The sequence below is a fragment of the Tupaia chinensis genome, unplaced genomic scaffold (assembly GCF_000334495.1).
Source record: "Tupaia chinensis unplaced genomic scaffold, TupChi_1.0 Scaffold000252_1, whole genome shotgun sequence".
Lineage (NCBI taxonomy): Eukaryota > Metazoa > Chordata > Mammalia > Scandentia > Tupaiidae > Tupaia > Tupaia belangeri.
In genome coordinates this window covers 3,916,812-3,937,749 of record NW_006159732.1, presented here as the reverse complement: position 1 = coordinate 3,937,749, position 20,938 = coordinate 3,916,812, and the positions used below count along the sequence as shown (strand labels likewise).

At 37.8% G+C, this 20,938-nt stretch overlaps 1 protein-coding gene across 1 annotated transcript in view; it reads right to left on the bottom strand.

The window, feature by feature from the left end:
• Positions 1–20,938, bottom strand: part of CD2AP (CD2 associated protein) — a 179,328-nt gene that overhangs the window by 100,729 nt on the left and 57,661 nt on the right. The window contains exons 13-15 of the mRNA XM_014588009.2: positions 1,324–1,484; positions 802–889; positions 132–292 (exon numbers count right to left, since the gene is read on the bottom strand). Of these exons, the coding sequence (XP_014443495.1) occupies positions 132–292; positions 802–889; positions 1,324–1,484 (410 nt within the window). The remainder of the gene's footprint in view (positions 1–131; positions 293–801; positions 890–1,323; positions 1,485–20,938) is intronic.

Below are 20,938 nucleotides of genomic sequence, written 5' to 3'. Positions count from 1 at the left end.
CATTTCAGCTTTTTAAAAATATGTATTTTCTAACATTTGAAAGATAAATTTATCCTTAATTTGTCAAAAGTAAGTTTTAGAAAATTAAATTCTGTGAAGCAACAGCTAAAAATTTAACTGAAAATACTTACCTTAACAAAATTATCAGGGAACATTCCTCTTCTCCCATTTAGTTCCCCTTCCAGCCATCCTTCCTCCTGCAGTTTTTTCACATTCCTGATTATCTCTCCAACTCGAATAGTTAATTCATCATCATGTACAGCATCATAGTCATACTCCACAATGTAGTCGACTACAAAAAGAGGGAAAAAAATGTTTAATTCACGAAATACATCAAATTAATAACTTAAAATGAGGGAATCTGTTTAGCAGCAAATACGACTACAAAGACATCATCAAAACTTGTTTCAATGATATTAAATATTTGGCTAAATCAGCAAATTCCTTGATTACTCCAGGACAGAGCATAAAATAACTTTTACCTAGGGCCCTCACAAGAAATGCAAGGCAAAATTCATGCCCTCAGATGCAAAAATGCAAACTCCCCCATAAATTCAATGTCCTATTCTACAGTTTTTCTCAGTAGTTCATGAGATAAAATGTAGTTAAAGTGTAGTTATTGCACTTCCTCTGAAATCAGTTAACAGAATAAACTATGCTGTTGATACCTGGAGATGAAATCACAACTAAAGTAAATACATTTATTCAGGGAACAAATATTAATTAAGCAGCCATGTTATTCAACTACTGCATAAGTTGAAACAGAGCAGAATCTTCCTACCCTGATCCACCTCCAGTTACAACCAGCCAGGATCCCAGACATGAACAAGTACATGCCCAGCATACATAAGGAGATCCTAGGAGGCAAATCTAGGACCTTCCCAGGTGGCTTCAATGTTGGGGAATACTGCATTACCACTAAACTCCTAAAGTTGGCTTAAAACATTTTACCTTTTTTAGAACAGGTTTTTGCCATAGGGTGCAAGTGCTCACCAGAGAGAGAAAGAAAGAGAGAAAGTGAGAAATCACTCCCTGGGGGGATGGCCACGCTGCAAACCCTTCTCCTCTCAGGATTTTGGACACACACTAACACATGCCTGGCCCAATTTTTAATCAGCTGGGTCTAGGACTCAAACAGTATCAGCCGGGTAGGAGTCCAGCGCCTGAACCACCACACAACCTGCTGGATACACATTTCAGCTTTTTAAAAATATGTATTTTCTAACATTTGAAAGATAAATTTATCCTTAATTTGTCAAAAGTAAGTTTTAGAAAATTAAATTCTGTGAAGCAACAGCTAAAAATTTAACTGAAAATACTTACCTTAACAAAATTATCAGGGAACATTCCTCTTCTCCCATTTAGTTCCCCTTCCAGCCATCCTTCCTCCTGCAGTTTTTTCACATTCCTGATTATCTCTCCAACTCGAATAGTTAATTCATCATCATGTACAGCATCATAGTCATACTCCACAATGTAGTCGACTACAAAAAGAGGGAAAAAAATGTTTAATTCACGAAATACATCAAATTAATAACTTAAAATGAGGGAATCTGTTTAGCAGCAAATACGACTACAAAGACATCATCAAAACTTGTTTCAATGATATTAAATATTTGGCTAAATCAGCAAATTCCTTGATTACTCCAGGACAGAGCATAAAATAACTTTTACCTAGGGCCCTCACAAGAAATGCAAGGCAAAATTCATGCCCTCAGATGTTCTTACAGTCCGATGTCTGTACACATCATTTGTGGTAGACTCTGAGATGGTTCTCACACCTCCTGGTATTTATTTTTGTCCTTGTGTAATTCCCTCTCTGACTTCTAACCAATGGAATATAACAAAAATGTTGGATTGTATGTTATCACATAAGATTGTAATGCCCATATCGCTAGAAGACTCTCTTTCTTGTTGGCTTTGAAGACAAAAGCTGCTATATTGTAAGCAGGCCTATGGAGAGAGCCAAGCAAGCAACTGAGGGAGGTCTCTAGCTGACAACAATCAAGAAATGGAAATCCTCAACCCAGCAACCTGAAGGCAATTGAAGGATGCTAACAATCACATGAGTTTAGAAGCATATACTCTAACAATCACAAGAGTCTCTAACAATCACAAGAGTTTAAAAGGAGATACTCTCTCTCCATGCCCCAGTTAGATCCTAGATAAGAACCCAACCACAGCCAATGCTTTTACTGTACCACCTATCTGCTGCTGCCAGTTAGGAAAAAGGCTAGGTAGGGTCATACCCTTTATACTAATTCTAATCACATACAATTAAACTCCATGACTGGTCTTCAAACAGGTATAGGATGGATGAATTCTAACCTTCCTTTTGGAAAGGTTTTATTTTAACCTTAAAAATAAAACACAAGGGCCAGCAGGTGGCATGGTGGTTAAAGAGCTGGACTCTCACATGTCTAACCACAGTTCAAGTCCCAGACCATGGCAGCTTGCTTTCTCACTTTCTTTCTCTGTCTCTCTCTGGTGAGCGCATGCTCTGTAGCAAATTTTAAAACAATAATAGTGACAGATTAAAGTAATCATTCTTTTTAAAAATTTATTTTATGAAATAAATGAAACAAAAAGAAGTTATGTCTTCTTGCAGACCTTAGATATTCTTTTATGAGGATGTGATATTCAAAACTGCTACCACTTGAAACAAGAAAAACAATAGATATAATTATGATGAGAGAAAAGAAATCTAAAATGACGTGAATCTTTGCTGGATTCAACTAAATGTTAAAGTAACCCAAAACTCTAATACCTTTAGAGTTCTCATTATATGAGAACTCATTTATTTTTTTACTTATAAGCAAATTTTCTACAAAATTTCTCTTTACATCTGAAAACATGCCAACATAGTAAAGGAGTCATCAGCAAGCAATTTTAACAATTTTCTAAAAGTGGATGTATAGCTGATAAAACCACTGAGAGAAAGGCTAGAGAACTTTAAGATAGCTATAAATGAAAAACCAAATTTCTATGCAGTATCTCAGAAAGGCCAGAAATTCAGAAAAGGGAGGTTCACATGAATACAAGTTTGGGAATAGAAGAATTACTCAATCTTCATATGGAAGAGTTGACGGTCATCCACCACAGTAACTAAATAAGATAAAATCCTAAATAGCCAGAAATTTTTCTCCCAAGGCAAAAAAAAAAAAAAAAGTTAATCTACATTTAAAAAAAAAATAAAAGTGGGTCAACCAGGTGGCATGGTAGTTACAGCACTGGATCCCATACGGCCAACTCCACAGTTCAAATACCAGACCATCTGACTTGAAAAACACACCAACTACGTGTGCCATGTGCCCAAAATCCCAAGAACAGAATGGAGGAGAAAGAACTGAAGTGTGGTCATCCTCCCTGGGGAATGATTTCTTTCTTTCTCTCTGTCTCTTTCTCCAACAATAGGGCAAAACTCTTATATTATACACACACACACACACACACACACACACACACACACACAAAGTCACACTGGGCCCATGTGCCTGCATGCACGAAATCTCAAGAACATAATAAAAGAGAAGGGACTGTTGCATTGTCATCCTCTCTGGGGGATGCTTTCCCACTCTCTCTCTCCCTCTCTCTGTCTCTGTGTCCCTCTGGCAAGTGCACACACCCTATAACAAATAAAAAAAAAAGGGGGGGGAGAGGGGATACTAGTACAGCTAGTTTGGATGAATGCTAGTTTCACAGAGCAACAAGTACTGAGATTGGAAATCCCCCACAGTAATGGGTCACTCCTGGCTTGCTAATTCCAAAATAAAATTCAAGTCCTACTCACATAAACAGAATTCCTAATTGGCTTATTTCTTTCTTATCCTTAAATACGAACATGTAATAATAGTTCATCATACAAGACAATATACTGACTCCTAAAATGGAAGTCAGAGCTTAAGCAGAAAAGAGTATCTAAGCAAGGGTGGGGAATAATGGCAGAGATGGGAGACTGACTACATCCAGGGGTACTGACCAAGTAATAAGTACATTAAGGATGATGGCAGCCAAATTTTTTTAGGTCAGAGAAGAGAGTAACAAACACATAAAAGGGAAAGCTAGATTCAATACTAAGATGCTGAATTGTAATAAGTAATCAGCATGAACATGATTTTCAACACAGAGATGGATTTATATATTTAAACATGATGTTATGTGTTTATACATAAAGCTGTAATACTCTGTAAATTTCACACCTTATGTAAACTGAATGTCTATGAAACAAGTGACATTCCAGTAGCAATAAGCAAACCTAATGCCAAGATCTTATAAATACCACTTTCTACTAAAAGAAACCAGGAATCTTTGGGGAAACGGCCAGTTCCAGGACTAGACGGGAAAAGTACACGATAAGCCTGGAACAATATGTTGTGTCAGGAAGCAAGGAAGTGCTCAAAGAAATGAAGTGATATCGTACAGAGAACTAATACTAAAAGGGCTCCAATCTGACCAAATTAGGATAACTTTAGCATCAAAATAATGATATTAACAGAACATATGCCACTGAATGAAGAAATTATGAGTCCATAGAAAGTATAAGTCAATGCTAATTTATTAAATGTCATGATTGTATTGTAATTATACAGAAAGTACTGTTTTGTAGAATATATTAAAATATTCAAATGAAAGACGTCAGAAGAGCTGACACCATAGCACACTGCTTAAGTCCTGTGCATTGGGAACTGGATTCCACACAGCCAATGGTAGTTCAAATCTCACAGCCCTGGTGGCTTGGAAAGTATACCAGGCACACATACATGCAGGCCCAAAATCCTGATGGAAAAGGAAAATGGAGGAAAAAGGATAGCAGCAAAGTATGAGAATGCCTGGTGATTGCAGATACACAGTGGAAATCCAAAAAGAAAAAAAGAAAAAAAAAAAAAAAAACCAGGAAAAAATTATGTGTACTGGGACCAGAAGATGGCGTTAATGGTTACATCACTGGACTCCCATGTAATCAACCCCCATTTGAGTCCTGGACCTGGCAGCTTAAAACTCACGTAGGCACATGTGTATGTGCCCAAAATCCCCAGGAGAATGGATTAGAAAGGAGTGCAGTGTAGCTATCACCCCCGCCCTGCCCACTGTGCGAGATTTCTTACTTTCAGTTTCTCTGCTTCTTGAATGAGGACACATGCCCTATAACAAAAATGTCTCTTAAAAAATTGTACTATACATCTAACATTTCTAAATTTAGTGACTATTTCAAACTAAAAAAAAAATATTCAAACACAGGCACAAATTCATATACTTAAAAAATGTAATAAAATTTCATAAAATAGTAACACTACAACAAAAAAAAAAAGCTTTGAAAATTTGGCTTCCAGAATGTAGTAACTTAAGGAAGAGGTGGAGAAAAATGCAAAAGCATTTTCCAAAGAAGTTAAAGAGACTGAGAAAATACGAAAGCTAAGCAATGAAACAGATGATTGATCAAAAATCCAATTGCCAGGAGTTCAAGTATGGAAAATAGAAAATTAACAAGAAAATAAGCCATGGGACCAGCAGTTGGTGTAATGGCTATGTCACTGGACTCCCACCTAGTCAACCGTGGTTCAAGTCCTGGACCCGGTGGCTTAAACACACACAGGGCGCATGTGCCGCACACAGGGCGCATGTGCATGCATGCCCAAGATACCGAGAGGAGAATGGAGAAGGGATTGCAGCATGGCCATCCCTCCGGGGGGTGATTTCTCGCTTTCTGTCTCTCTGTCTCTGTCGGGCGAATGCACGCACAAAAAAAAAACCCCAAAAAAAAAAAAAAAAAAAAAAAAAAGGAAATAAGCCAAAGCTAAATAATACAAATCTTCAAACTGAAGGAAGTCTCTTGGAAGAGTCCAATACAATCAACAAATAAAATTTAGTACTCGGGACCAGCAGATGGCACAAGGGTTACTTTGTTGGACTCCCACATTCAAGTGACTCAAACTCACGCCAGACGCATATGCGTGCATGCCCAAAATCTCAGGAGAAGAAGGGAAAGGACTGTGGTATGGCCATACCCCCTGGGGGATGATTTCTCTCTTTCTGTCTGTCTGTCTGTCTCTCTCTCTCTCTCTCTCTCAAGAACACATGCCCTACAGCAAAAGTCTGTCTAAAAATGTTTTATTTAAAAAAAAACAAATAAATTTAGTACTCAATATCTAAGTAAAATTTTACAACAGGAATAAACAGATCCTAGGTAGTTCTGAGAGAAAATTTAAAAGTTCCTCTACAAAAGTATGAGAATCATATTAAATAAATACAATATGCACACACACAATATGTATACACTGGCTTATAGATAACAAAGCCATAAGGATATATACCATAACAGGAAAATAATTCTACATAGGTTTCCTACTTACTGTCATATTTGCATTTTCTTATTTTTCTGTAAAAAATACAGGGCCAGCCTGTGGCATACTGTTTAATGTTTAAGGTGGCTGGCCTTAAACACAGGCCGACTATGCAATTGAAGTCTTGGATTCGGTGGCTTGAAAAAAATATACCAAGTGTATGTGTTTGCATGCCCAATATCCCAAGAGGAGAAACAGAAAACAGACTATGGCACAGACATCCCTATCCCCCATCATCAAGGGGGGTGCTCGCTCGCTGGCTCGTGCGCTCTCTCTCTCTCTCTCTCTCTGCCTCCAGTGAGTGCATGCACCCTACAACAAACTAAATATATGTAGACATATAGATATATAGAAATGTGTAGTCTCAAAATCAAAATCTTAATCATAAAAAATTTACACACAAAAATTTTTAGCAATCTTCATATCAAAGAACAGGTCACTAGTTAAATATGTTAAACCATACAACAGAATAGGTCTTAACTACAAAAACTGTAGTTTAGGAAAATATGCTCAATAAAATTTCAAGTAAATAAAAAAACAAAAGATCAAAGAACCAAATCTATAAAATACACTTCTCTCTCTCTGTCTCTGGCAACGTGCAAGCACTCTATTGGGAAAACTTAAACCAATATATCAAAATAACTGTTCACTCTATAGTTACAAGTCATTTCTGCTCCCTTATTCTTTGCTTTCTAAACTTCCAAAGACAATCAGTTTTATCATCACAAAGATGTTACTAAGTTAGTGAATGTTAGTGTGCCAGATCCCCAATTATGGAACAGTATTATTATTTTTTTAATATCACTCTTTTCCAAAGACCCAAAAAATGCAGAAAACCATCTGAGAGTATAGGAGTAGATTACAGAACATTAGTGGAAAATTTAAAGTACAAGTTTATTTTGATACAAAAAGTTTGAAATCTAGGGACCATTATGCAGTTAGCATAATGGCTATGTCGCTGGACTCCCATGTAGTCAACCGCAGTTCAAGTCCCGGACCAGGCAGCTTAAACTCATGCAGGGCGCGTGTGCGTGCATGCCCAAGATCCCGAGAGAAGAATGGAGAAGAAGGGATTGCAGCGTGGCCATCCTCCCTGGGGGGTGATTTCTCACTTTCTATCTCTGTCTCTCTCTGTCTTTCTGGCCAGCGCACGCGCCCTAGAGCAAAAACCTCTCAAAAAAAAAAAAAGTTTGAAATCTATGCATATTTTTTTCCTAATACCTTTTCATGAACTTTCCTGAAGACTTGCTTATACTTGTACTTTCCTTTCACCTAGTTGGAGAACTATTAAAGTTATAGCCATCCAGGGTTTGTTTCAAACCTGATGACACCACAAAAAAATTTTTTTAGAAACCCATAAATCCCATCCTCACTCCTTTTTGTCTAATTGTGATTCAGTTACCAAGATCAAACTCAATACAAAAAGTTTATTCCCGATTTTCCAATATTGCTTTACTGTTTTACAAGCTACAAATTCCACCAAACAAATCATATAGAACAGAAAATCCTGACTTATAAATGCATTGTTTTTAAATTCCTAAATATTTATTCAATTTAGGAACACATTTTGCTCTTGGCAATCTAATTCCTTACAATGCCTATACATGGACATGAAAATTATAAGCACCAGTATCCTTTATAATTTCTTCAAAATGCATATGCAAAATATTAGATGCTATTCAAGATACTATTGTAGTGCGTTGCAAAAGGTATGGTAAAAAAAAGTTTCAGTAGTCAAATGTTAGTTCAGTACAATAAACCCTTAAAAATATATTAACATATTCTTTAAGCTATTTTTGCCATCCTACAGGGAAATTACACTAAAAGTACTTTTATATATTGTATTCCCCTTATTTTATTTATCTCTAAAGTCCAACTTTCATTTCAAAATAACACATGTGTTTTCCTTGTAAAATTAACTTGTTCTTCAAAATTAGTTTGTTGTAAAATCTACTTTTATAAAGGTGAAAGTAGCATTCTCTTAACTTTTTTCAGATTATAAAATAGAATCAAAAATACTAACCTATAATTTATGAGACATAATGAATCAGACCCTCAATATAAATACATCCTTTTAAGGTAGGATTTCTCTCCAATATCTGATATGAATAGCCATCCTAATACCAAATACTAAAATTGTTCACTTAACTGATCAGTTCTATAAAGCTACCTCTAATAGTAGTAGTACTTATATGGCTAGCTCATCCAGCAACCCACTTTGGAAGTATCTAGAAAGACTGAATGCCTAAAAAAGTACATCAGGATAAGCAAGAAAAAATAAACTAGAGTAGTCACAAGAGGTTGCAGAAGATACAAAGAGGTCTGTCATTTCAATATTCCAAAAAAATAACTGCTAGAGAGTTGGGCCAGACTCAGAGGTCTATAAACATGAGGGAACCTGTAAAACTGGGCCTGTTCTCATAAGTATGTAAAACTGCAACCCTCAATATCTAAATGAAATAGATAAATTTCTGTTAAGGAAAAACATGAATTACTCAAGAGATTAAAAAAAAAAAAAAAAATCAGTGCTGACAGGTGGTGTCGTGACTAAGGCACTGTTTCGAGTCCCAGATTTGGTGGGCTGCTTTCTCACTTTCTGTCTGTGTCTGTCTCTCTCTGGTGAGGGCACGTGCTTTGTAGCAAATTAAGAAATAATAAATATTAAATAATTATTTTTTAAAATTTAACTTAAAAAACTCAACAAATCAAAAATTTAGGAATAAGAGTCAGCCTGTACTCTAACGGTTGAGGGAGCTAGATCCTATGTGGCCTACCACAATTTGAATCCAGGACCCAGAGACTTGAAAAATATGCCCAGCACTCATTTATGTACACTCCAAATCCTAACAGGATGGAGAAATGGAGAAGGGATTGAGGCATAACCAGGTCTCACAGAGGGGTGTTTTCTACCTCTCTGTTTCTCTTTCTCACAAGTGCATGTCTCCTCTTGCAATTAAAAAGAAAGAAAGAAAAAAAAAAAAAAGCAAGCAAGCAAATCTAGAATAAAATCAGAAAGCTGTCGAAAAATGTCCTCAAAAACAGCTCCCAAAAACAGACTATTTAAAGGTTAATTCGTTCAAAACTACCACACGAAACAGGAATATAACACTTTTAACTTTTATAATAATAATTACTTGCAATAATTTGGATTATATTAAGATCAATGGCCACACCCAGAAATGTACTCTTTCCGATAGATATGGTTCTACATAAAATAATAAAGAGAAATCAAATATTAAACTTAATAATTAACCACCACAAACAAGTAGTCTATCATGGAATAGAGTTAACTCTGGAAAATCTAATTTATCATATAAAGAGACAAAGTAAGAAAAATCACGTGATCGCACAGATTCTAAGATAGCAATTGTTTTTGTGAATCTCATCTTGTGTTCCCAGTTAAAGGTATGAGATCTTAACCCCAAGCTTTACCACTGGAAAACATAGGCTTTGGAGATTCTCAGTGTAACTAGATTTGTAACTTGTAACTTCAAAACTGATTTCTATTTGGGTAATGACTGTATCCAGCATGATTTCCCCATAAGGGACACTTGGAAATGTCTTGAGTTATTGGTAGTCAGAGCTGGAGACTGCTAATAGTATGTAGTGGTTAGAGGCTAGAGACACTACTAAGCACACAACGTACAGGACAGGCCCCCACAACAAAAATTTGAGTTGCCTGAAATATCAACACAATGCTGTCAAGGTTTGAAACCTTGTATAATTAAGGTAAAATACTACATATAGATTTTCATCTCACAGCATTTCCCATAAATGCTAGCATGATGGGGCCAGCAGAAGGCATAGCAGTTAGGTCACTGGCCTCCCACATGGTAACCACAGTCTTAAGTCCTGGACCGGCAGTTCCCTTGATCACACACTCTTTTTTTTTCTGCCTCATGAGTGCATGTGCCCTCTAGCAAATTAATAATAAATAAAATTAAATAAATAATTCTTTAAAAAAAAAAAAAAAAAGAACTCTTAAAATATACAAATGCAGGGACCAGCAGTTGGCGTAATGGCTATGTCACTGAACTCCATGTAGCCGAAGCAGTTCGAGTCCCGGACCCGGTGGCTTAAACTCACGCCAGGCGCGTGTGCATGCATGCCCAAGATCCCGAGAGGAGAATGGAGAAGGAACTGCGGTGTGGCCATTCCCCTGGGGGTAATTTCTCCCTTTCTATTCTATCTGTCTCTGTGTTTCTGGCAAGCGCATGGGCCCTATAGCAAAAACCTCTATTAAAAAAACAGCTCATGTGCACATGAGAGAGAAAAGTAGTAAGAAAGAAGAAGGTAAGGAGACAAATAAGGAAACAGTGGTTACTATGTATATGTGAATATTTGTATAACGCCATGCTTGCTTGACTTGGCTTCGGTTGAGGATGCTAATGAGCTATTTTTTTAATGAATCTACTCTTGTTATGTAGTTTTGTGGGGCCCACAGGTAGCATGGTGGTTAGAGGCACTGGATCCCCACATGGCCAACAGCAGTTCGAGTCCGGAACCTAGCGGCTTGCTTTTTTGCTTTTCCTTTCTTTCTCTCTCTCTCTCTCTCTCTCTCTCTCTCTCTGGTCAAATAGAAGAGAAGATAACGATTATGAATGGAGTTGAATAAATGAATAATTCTTTTAAAAAACTTTTTTTAAAGAAGTGGTTTGTTGGGCCAGTGATTTTTTTGGGCCAGCAGGTGGCATGGTGGTTGAGGTGGTGGATTCCCATATGGCCTGAGTCCAGACCTGGCGGCTTGCAAATCATACCAAGTATGTGGGCGTGCATACCCAAAATTCCAGGAGGGGAATGGAGAAGAGACTTTGGTGTGGCCATCCCCCTAGGGGGTGATTTCTTTCTTCTCTCCCCCTCCCTCTTTCCCCAGCGAGGGCACATAGGCCCTATGGCTCTTTGCCCTATTGCAACTCCCCCCCAGGAAGAAGTTTTGTTTGTATTTCTTAATAAGTTTAAAAAAAAAAAGCTTAAAAATCTTCAAATGCAAATATTTTAAATTATGCAGAAAAATATATGGCTAGTGATACACTGATTTTTTTTTACTACACTTCTGTAATAAACTTGTGTGCTTTTGATAATAAAAATAACACTTCATAAAATAAGGCAATATAAGCAACTTACATAAATTCTAAACAAGTACAAGTTACGGGTACATAAGTACCGACTAAGTATAAGCTGTATGTGCACTGATGAGGGATTGTTTACTTTTAGTTCTGGTCAACACAATATATTAATACATGTATCACAATGGCACCTAATTGGTTCTGTCAAATTAACCTAATTCCATAATATACCACTGGCTATTATACCATTAAGCATTAAACTCTGTGTTTAGTATAGCAATGACAAAGAACAGAAAGTTATATAAACTAATAAACAGATCCTTTATTATAAAATTGGAAACTACTGTGAAAGAAGCAGTAATGTGATAAAAACAGTAGTTCCATTTGTTCTGTTTCCTAATGTATGCATTCATTTGTGTTTTTGTTTGTTTGTTTTAGTTGTTGGTAGTTTTTGCTATGGGGCAGATGTGCTTGCCAAAGAGAGAGGAAGAGAGAAAAAATAAGAAATCACTCCCTGGGAGGGATGGACACACTGCAATCCCTTCTCCTCTGAGAATTTTTGAGTATGCATGCACACATGCCAGGCATGATTTCAAAGTCCCCGAGTATGGGAGTCAAATCACACAGCCAGCCATATGGGGTCCAGCACCTTAACCTCACACCACCTGCTGGTCCGCTTATTTGCGTTTTATTCTCAAGACTAACTACAGATGCTTCTCAGTTTATGATGGGGTTACATCTGGATAAATTCATTCTAAGTTGAAAATACTGTTAGTTGAAGAAATCCATTGAATACACCGAACTTACTGTGTTTCTAAGAAATGTGTCATTAGGTGACTTTCAATGTTGTGACCACCACAGAATGTACTTACACAAATTTAGGTGGTATAGTGTACTGCATTCCTAGGTTATATGGTTTAACCTTATATGGTATAACCTCTCGTTATGGGACCATTCCATCGTCATCCAAAGCATCCTTATGTAGCACATAACTGTGTTAGAATTTCTGTCCATTATTTTCTCAAACTTCTTAAATATAGAACTGATAAGCAGCATTTCTGACATATTTTCAACAGCAATAAATCAATATAGTCATTCTTAAAACAGGGAACAAACTGTACATGAAGCCTACCCTTCCTCTTTGTATTTCAAGTAGAGTGCAAAGGTTTACATAAGACCACACACTCTTATCATCAATCTAAAGAGAAAAAAAGAAGGAAATTTTACATAAGGAAAAGTTTTACACTGTATTGTATTCCTTGTAACAATACAAAATGAGATCAAGAGCCAACAGACATTAACAATTTGTAATACCAAGCAACAATTTTCTTTTTTTAATACGTTCTAGGATACAGGTGCTCACTGGGGAGAGAAAGAGAGAAAGTAAGAAATCACTCCCCAGGGAGGACAGCCTTGCTGCAATCCCTTCTACTCCACTCTCCCAGGATTTGGGGTTCAACATGTCAAGCCACCAGGTACAGGACTTGATCTGAGCAACTGGTCATGTGGGATCCAGCTGCCTTAACCCCCATGCCACCTGCTGGCCAACAATCTACACATTCTTAATAATAAATATTTAGATTCATTTCTAAACTACACTAAGGTAGTGATTTTATTACTTGCTCTGTTTAACTTAACATTCTCTTTTCCAAAAGTGTTCTAGAAAATAACGAAGAGGACATATTCTAAAATCAGACCAATGCAAGTTTGATACTGCCTCCTTGACATCCTGTCTCTGACCCTGGGTTTGTAAAATCTTAACTTCCATTTCCTGAATCTGAAGAATGGAAACAATGTTTGACCTCACAGTGCTCTTGTGGGGATTAAATGCTCAATGTAATACCTAGAATCCCCTAAATGCTAATAATCAGCAAACTAGCAACCAAAAACAAAAACTTAACCAAAAAAATAGGAAGTTGCTGAAAAAAATTTCACTTGCTTTCTAATTAGACTTTTAAAACAATTAAGTTAGACAATTATACAAGAACCTATGATGGCAGACGTAAAGAGTCATAGAAAAACGTTTAAGTAATCATGTAAATGTCTCCATGTTTCTAAGCATACACCAAAAGTCATATATATGAGGGAACTTCAAAAAGTTTGTGAGGGGGACCAGCAGTTGGTGTAAAGGCTATGTCGCTGGACTCCCAACTAGTCAATCCCAGTTTGAGTCCTAGTCCCAATGGCTTAAACGCACGTGTGCATGCATGCCTAAGATTCCAAGAGAACAGAGGAGAAGGAAGTGCGGCAAGGCCATCCCCGCCAGGGGGTGAATTCTCACTTTGTGTATTTCTGGTGAGCGTGCATGTGCGCCCTATAGCAAAAACCTCTCCAAAAAATTTTTAAAAAAAAGTTTGTGAAGAAATGAAATTAAAGTATGAGCTTTTTTGGTTTTTTGGTTTATTGTTTTTTAGATTTTTGCTAAAGGGTACATGCAATCGCTGGAAACAGGGAGGAAAAATGAGAAATCGGTCCCCAGGAAGGATGGCAATACCACAGTCCCTTTTCTTTCATTGTCCTCTCAGGACTTTGGGCAGGCACATGTCTGATGTCATTTTCAAGCTCAAGCTGCAGGGTCGAGAACTTGAACTGTGGTTGGCCATGTGGGAATCCAGCACCTTAACCATAATACCACCTGCTGGCCCCAAAGTACTAGTTTGTTTTGGTGCAAAAAAATTTTTAAACTTATGAACAGGTTTTTCATAAAACACATTTTCCATTTTAAAGACACCTCCTATAGTGTGTACTTAACTATTTATAGCAATAAAATTATAACTACCTGAAATTTAAAATTCTTATTTCAAATTGTTAATCTTAATTTTCAGTTATTTCACTTTTATACATAATAGTATATCAAGTATAATCATTATCTTCATTCAGCAAATATTTGATGGCTGCTACTAGAAGGCATTTATTCCAGTCACTTGAGATACATCTAAAAAATGCATTAAGAGTTTTCTTCCCCTTTATCCATGGTTTTGCTTTCCTTGGTTTCACTTAGTGAAGTCAATCAGTCTGAAAACACAGTCTAATACAGTAAGCTATCTTGAAAAAGAGAAATCACATTCCCATAACTTTAATTATAATACATTGTTACAATTGTTCTAGTTTATTATTCTTGTTAATCTCTTACTATGCCTAATTCATTTTAAAGTAGTATTATTTTTGATATGTATGTATCTACCAAAGAAAATATAGTCTAGCACCAGTAGGCAACAGGTGGTTAAGGTGGCCAGATCCCACATGGCTGACTGCATGGCTGCGATCCTGGACTGGTGGCTTGGAAAACACACCAGCACATGTGTACATGTGCCCAAAATCCAAGAGGAGAACGGAAAAAGAATTGTGGTATATGGCCTTTTTCCTGGGGGGTGATATTTCACTTTCTCTCTCATGCGATATTCTCTCTGGTGAATACACATGCCCAATAGCAAATGTGAAGAAATACACATGCCCAAGTGCACAGTCTATACCAGCTTTGGTACTATCTGAAATATCAAGCATCCAATGGAGTGTCTTAAATGTATCCCCCAAAGGTAAGAGAGGATTACTGTATATTCTGGCAGGGTGATTCAAAAATAAACAAGGAGGCCAGCTAGTGATGTGGTTATTAAGCAGATGGATCCCACATGACTGATTACACAGTTTGAGTCCAGATCTAGTGGCCAGAAAAACATACCCGGCACTTGAGCATGGGTACCCAAAATCCTGAGAGGAAAATGGAGAAAAAGGGAATGAGGAATATCATCCCCCCTGAGGAATGCTTTCTCACTTCCCCTCTCTCTCTCTCTATCCTCCAGCCAGCAAGTATACACACCCTCTGCAAATTAAAATAAATAAACGAATTGCCTAGTGGTTAAGTAACCTAGATCCAACATGACCTACTGTGCACTTTGAGTTCTGGCCTCAGCCAGGTGTCTTTATGTACATGCCCAAAATCCCAGGAGGATGGAGAAGTGGAGGAAGGAGAATTGTGGCATGACCATGCCTACTGGAGATACTTTTTCCCAATATCTTTCTCCCTCTGGTGAACACATAACCTCTGACAATTTAGAAAGAAAACCAAACAAAAGAGAACTAAAAATGTTAGAATGTGGAAGAAAAATCACATAATACTTACTTAACAGTCCTCAGAACTTATTCAGTGGACTCACTGAAAATCCCATGAAAATAAAGACTGTGATCCCAGAACAATTCTATCACAGAGGTTCATGTATATTTTTACATGGTTAAAGCCGACACCTGTGAAAGTTCCCTGTCATTTGTGGGAACTTGTTACATTCCTAAAAATTACTTGTGTCTTCCTTTTCAGGTCTCCACCAATAGTGTTCATTTATCTTTTAAATACCACTCTTAAATCTTTGTTATTTCTGAAGTTAAACAAGAATTGTAATTCAAAGACCTGCTCACTTAATACTAAGGTCAAGTTTTACTTCCAAATAATAATCCAAATATTGTTCAAACGCTTCAAATACTAGTAGATCATCTGCCAAAAAACACATTTTATTTAAAACACAGAATGGTCAGCCCATAGCGTGGTGGTTACATTAGCTGGGTTCCAATGGTTGGAGTCCCAGACCAGTGGGCTTCAAAAATACACTGGGCATGACCAAAATCCCAAAAGGAAGAAGAAACAGAGAAGAAGGTATTGTGAAGTGACCATTCCCCATTCAGGATGTTTTCTCACTTCCCCTTTCCACCCTTTGTCTCTCTGGAAAATGCACAACAAGCATTCTAGTAAAAATTTAAAAAGAAACAACAACAAAAAAAAGAATGATGAAATAAACATGAAGCCTATTACATGCAATCCACTAAAATTAGCATTCTTCCATGAGAAAATATTCATAAGTTAATTATAAAACATCGTTAATATCTAATAAAATTGCACAGAACTTCTAAAATTATTTTCACATATACTGTCATTATAGTCACAACAAATCTATAAGGCTTACATTCTGAAACTGCCCTCTTCAGCTCTAATCAACAGCCATAGGTAATAACAACTGAGTACTTGAAATGTAGCTAGTTCAAAATGAGAAGTTCCATAATTATTGAATTGATTTGAAACATACTGAGCAAACATGGGCCTAGTGATCCTAACTGGATGGAAAGTGGGTGGAAGACTTGGCATGATTTCTCACTTTCTGTCTCTCTGTCTCTCCAACTAGCACACATGCCCTATAGCAAAAACTCTCTCCAAAAAATAAAAAGATAAGGCTGTTTATTATTTTGTTTTTATTGCCAGAGAACACGCATGTGCACTGGCCAGAGACAAAAACGCACCTCACAATGAAAAGTGGTCATGCCGCAATCCTTTTCTTCTACCTCTCCATCCATCAGGATTTGGGGCACATACACTCATGTACCTGGAATGTTTTTCAAGCTGCTGGGCCAGAATTAGAACCATGCACAGGGCTTAACCACTAGTCAGTCTAGGATAAGAGTTTTAATTAATTCAGGTAAAAATATTTCAAAAGCATCAGCTCGAGTAAAGGCTTGCTTCATCCTAAAGACTGCCTAAAGACTCACTGACTGGAATAGAGGACAAAAATATCATGGTGAGGCCAGCAGGTGGTGCAGTGGTTAAGGTGCTGGACTCCCATATGGGCAACCTTGGCTCAGTGCCCTGCACATAGCAGTTTGAAAACTCACGCCAGACACATGTGCATGCATGTCCAAAATCCCAACAGAATGGAGAAGGGAATGCAATATGGCCATCCCCCTTGGGGGATAATTTCTCACTTTCCCTCTCTCTTTGTCTCTCTTTCTCTCTCTGGCGAATGTGCACACCCTAAAGCAAAAATATTAAAAATAAAAAATGGATACTGCCAAGTACATACTATATCAATATTGGTCAAAATAATGAGATAATATGGGACCAGCAGTTAGCGTAATGGCTATGTTGTTGGACTCCCATGTAGCCGACTGCGGTTTGAGTCCTGGACCCGGTGACATAAACTCACACCGGGCACGTGTGTGTGCGTGCCCAAGATCCCGAGAGGAGAATGGAGGAAAAGGGACTGCAGCATGGCCATCCCCCCTGGGGGGTGATTTCTTGCTTTCTATCTCTCGGTCTCTCTCTGTCTGTCTGGCGAGCACATGCGCCCTATAGCAAAAACCTCTCAAAAAAATAAAAAATAAAAAAAGAGAGAGAGATAATAAATCCTACTGGCCTTACTGTGCAGAAATACACATTCTGATCTTCTTATGCTTCTATTACATTTTAACATTTCTAGTAATGGACCATATCCCCTTAAAGTACTACAATCCCTCTCTTGTTTGGATTTCTAATAGATTCACATTTTAAGTTTTATTCTGATTAGTCTTATTCTTTTTTTTTTTTTTTTTTTTTTTTTTTGAGAGAGATTTTTGCTATAGGGCGCGTGCGCTCGCCAGACAGACAGAGAGAGACATAGAGACAGAAAGCGAGAAATCACCCCCCAGGGGGGATGGTCACGCCGCAATCCCTTCTCCTCCATTCTCCTCTCGGGATCATGGGCACGCACGCACACGCGCCCGGCGTGAGTTTTAAGCCACCGGGTTCGGGACGCGAACCGCGGTCGACTACGTGGGAGTCCAGCGACATAGCCATTACGCTAACTGCTGGTTCCCAGTAAGTCTTATTCTTATTACAACACTACAAGCCACTCCAACACATTTATGCTATTTATTAATAAGTGGAGGAAGAAAAGAAAAGGTCAGGAACATTTATATGAAATTCCTGAGGTTATGGGAAGTTTATATTTAAAGTGTATACGTGTGTGTGTGTGTGTGTGTGTATTTTTATATGCTGTGTGTGTGAGCCTATCAACTGCTGAAAACTACCTGAGTCACTAAAACTATGCAAATGCCCCCTTACCCCTGGCAAACACATACACCCTATAACAAATTTAAAAGACAAAAAAGCTAGCCCATATGCTTTGAGTAAATCCAAAAGAGTTCAATGAAAAAACATAAGAAAGAAGAACATCCAAGCATCTGACACCCTCAGAAACAAACAAAAATGAAGTCAAAACAAAAAAGAGGTGGTATTTTGTTTAGTCCAAGGGAAGAAACAGGAGCTGAAATGAAGAATACCTACCTCATCTGGAGATGAAACCAAGATTAAGACTCAAAAAAAACAACAATATTAGAACATGGTCTCAAGTCAAAGAAGTCCTAGGAAGAAAATTCTATCTGCTTAGTAGTGGTAATAGATGTCTCTGTGAACTATACATCTATCTAACACAAACCCAAAAGAAAGTTGGCTGGGAATGCAAGAGGGAACTGAGAAGAACAAGTAAACCCTTCCCCCCCCCCACACACACACACAAGCAAAGAAGGTATTTCTTATAACTAACCTAACACCACTTCAATGAAATCAAGGCACCAACAATTAGGACCAGCAGGTGGTGTAGTGGTTAAGGTACTAGACTCCCACATGGTCGACCATGGTTCAAGTATCAGATTTGGAGGCTTGAAACTCATGCTGGGTGCATATGTGTGTGTGCCCAAGATCCAAAGACAAGAATGGAGAAGGGATTGTGGAATGGCCAACCTCCTGGAGGGTGATTTCTCACTTTCTGTCTCTGTCTCTCCAGTGAGTACACATGCCCTAGAGCAAAAAAAACTCTCTTAAAAAAAAAAAAAGGACCAACAATTAACAATACTTCAAGTCTCTTCCTTACTTGCCTGTTCATTATTGTATTGGTAGTTACAAACACTTTAGAGCCTTAAAGATTGTGTACTTGTTTCTTAAACTGAAAAGTATGCTGAACCTTTGCAATCTGCTTTACTCTGGATCTGAAAGGAAAGGATTCCAGGTGAAAAAGAGAAAGGAAAAAAAGGAAAGGAAAAAACAGGCACAGCAAATCCTTGAGACCAAATAAACAGATCGGTGGTAGGTTATAAACAGGGAATATCCTACTAGGACCTAGAGCATTTATATAGAGGATCCCTTTTCATTCATCTGTTATTTGGAGCCACTTAAAACAGGAAATTCAAGAAGTTCATAGAGGGGGGCCGGCAGGTGGCTTAGTGGTTGAGGACGCTGGACTTCCACATGACCGACCATGGTTTGAGTCCAAGACCTGGTGGTTTGCGCTCTCTCGCTCTCGTTCTCTTTCTGTCTCTCTCCCTGTCTCTCTCTCTGTCACTCTCTGGTCAAATTAAAATAAAGTTAAATAAAAAAACTTTTTTAGTAAGTTCACAGAGGACAGTGGCACAGCAATAATGTACTGCTCAAGGAAAGCTGAATCCGTAAGAAAGACCCCATGTTTGGTTCTCCCATCCACCTGTATACATCAGGTACATACCCTGGCTGGCTGAGAAGGCTGGGAGATTATACAGTGTGAGATTTGGTTGACAGTAGTTCTCACACTCTTGAAAGAAACTTAAAAACAGAAAGTTCATAGTAAAATGACACTAAACTACAAGTTTGTTATGATACAAAAATTCTAAAATCCATGCATACTTCCTTCATAATACATATTTTCCACAAACTTTTAAAATACTTTGCTGCATAGCACATTTATAGATTCAGTTACTAATACAGACTAGTCATGTGGTCCCAAACAGAAAATATATAAGATCCATAGCTTAAAGGCTTAGCATTACTGCTTCGCTCATCGTAAACAATTCCAACAACTAAGTTCATTTTGTTCCTACAAATAAATACCTACCTTGAATCTCTCACAAGAAATCTGGACCCTGTCTGGTTTCCTGTGGCTATGCCATCAAGGCCTATTTCCAAACCTTATTTCTTCCCTTTTCCCTCCAGGATGGCAGTCTTAGAATCTCTAACTAGTACCTACCACCAATCACCATCCCACTCCCACACCAAGCTGTCCAGCTCTACCTATCTTTCTATGCACTACATTTTTCTACACACTTTCCTGATGCTGACAGGCTGACTGAAGGCATATCTGGATCTTTACCCAGATTTCCCATAATAGTGTTCTATCCCCTCCCCCATCTAAAACGATTTACTGCCTGACTGCTGAGATTACTGTGTCCCTAAATTCTACTTGTATATGGTAGTCAGACATCAAATCCTACAACTAAGCAAATCACAGTTCCAACATGATTATCCAATTTACCTAACTTTCAATAACAGATTAGATTTTATTCATGATTCTTTTCTGAATGCAAACTCTGAAATCTCAAATCTTTCACACCCTCCTTCGCTATTTATCAGGACACAGAGCTGCAGCTCTGTCGGTTCTTAGCCAAATCAAAAATCATTATACGTCTTTCTCTGCCTATCTTTAAGCTCTTGATACAGAAAAACCACTGCATATGCATTACAAAATTAAATATTTTTTCTTTGAAATATATTTTGCTTTGTTTTTGTGTTTGTTTCAATTTTTGCTATAGGGCATGTGTGCTTGCCAGAGACAAAAAGAGAGAGAGAAAACACTCCTCCTCCATTCTCTTTTTTGGGATTTTGGGGACTCATGCACACATACCTAGCATGTTTTTCAACCCACCAGGTCCAGGACTCAAACCAGGCAGTCAGCCACAAAGGATCCAGCTGCCTTAACCCCACTGGCT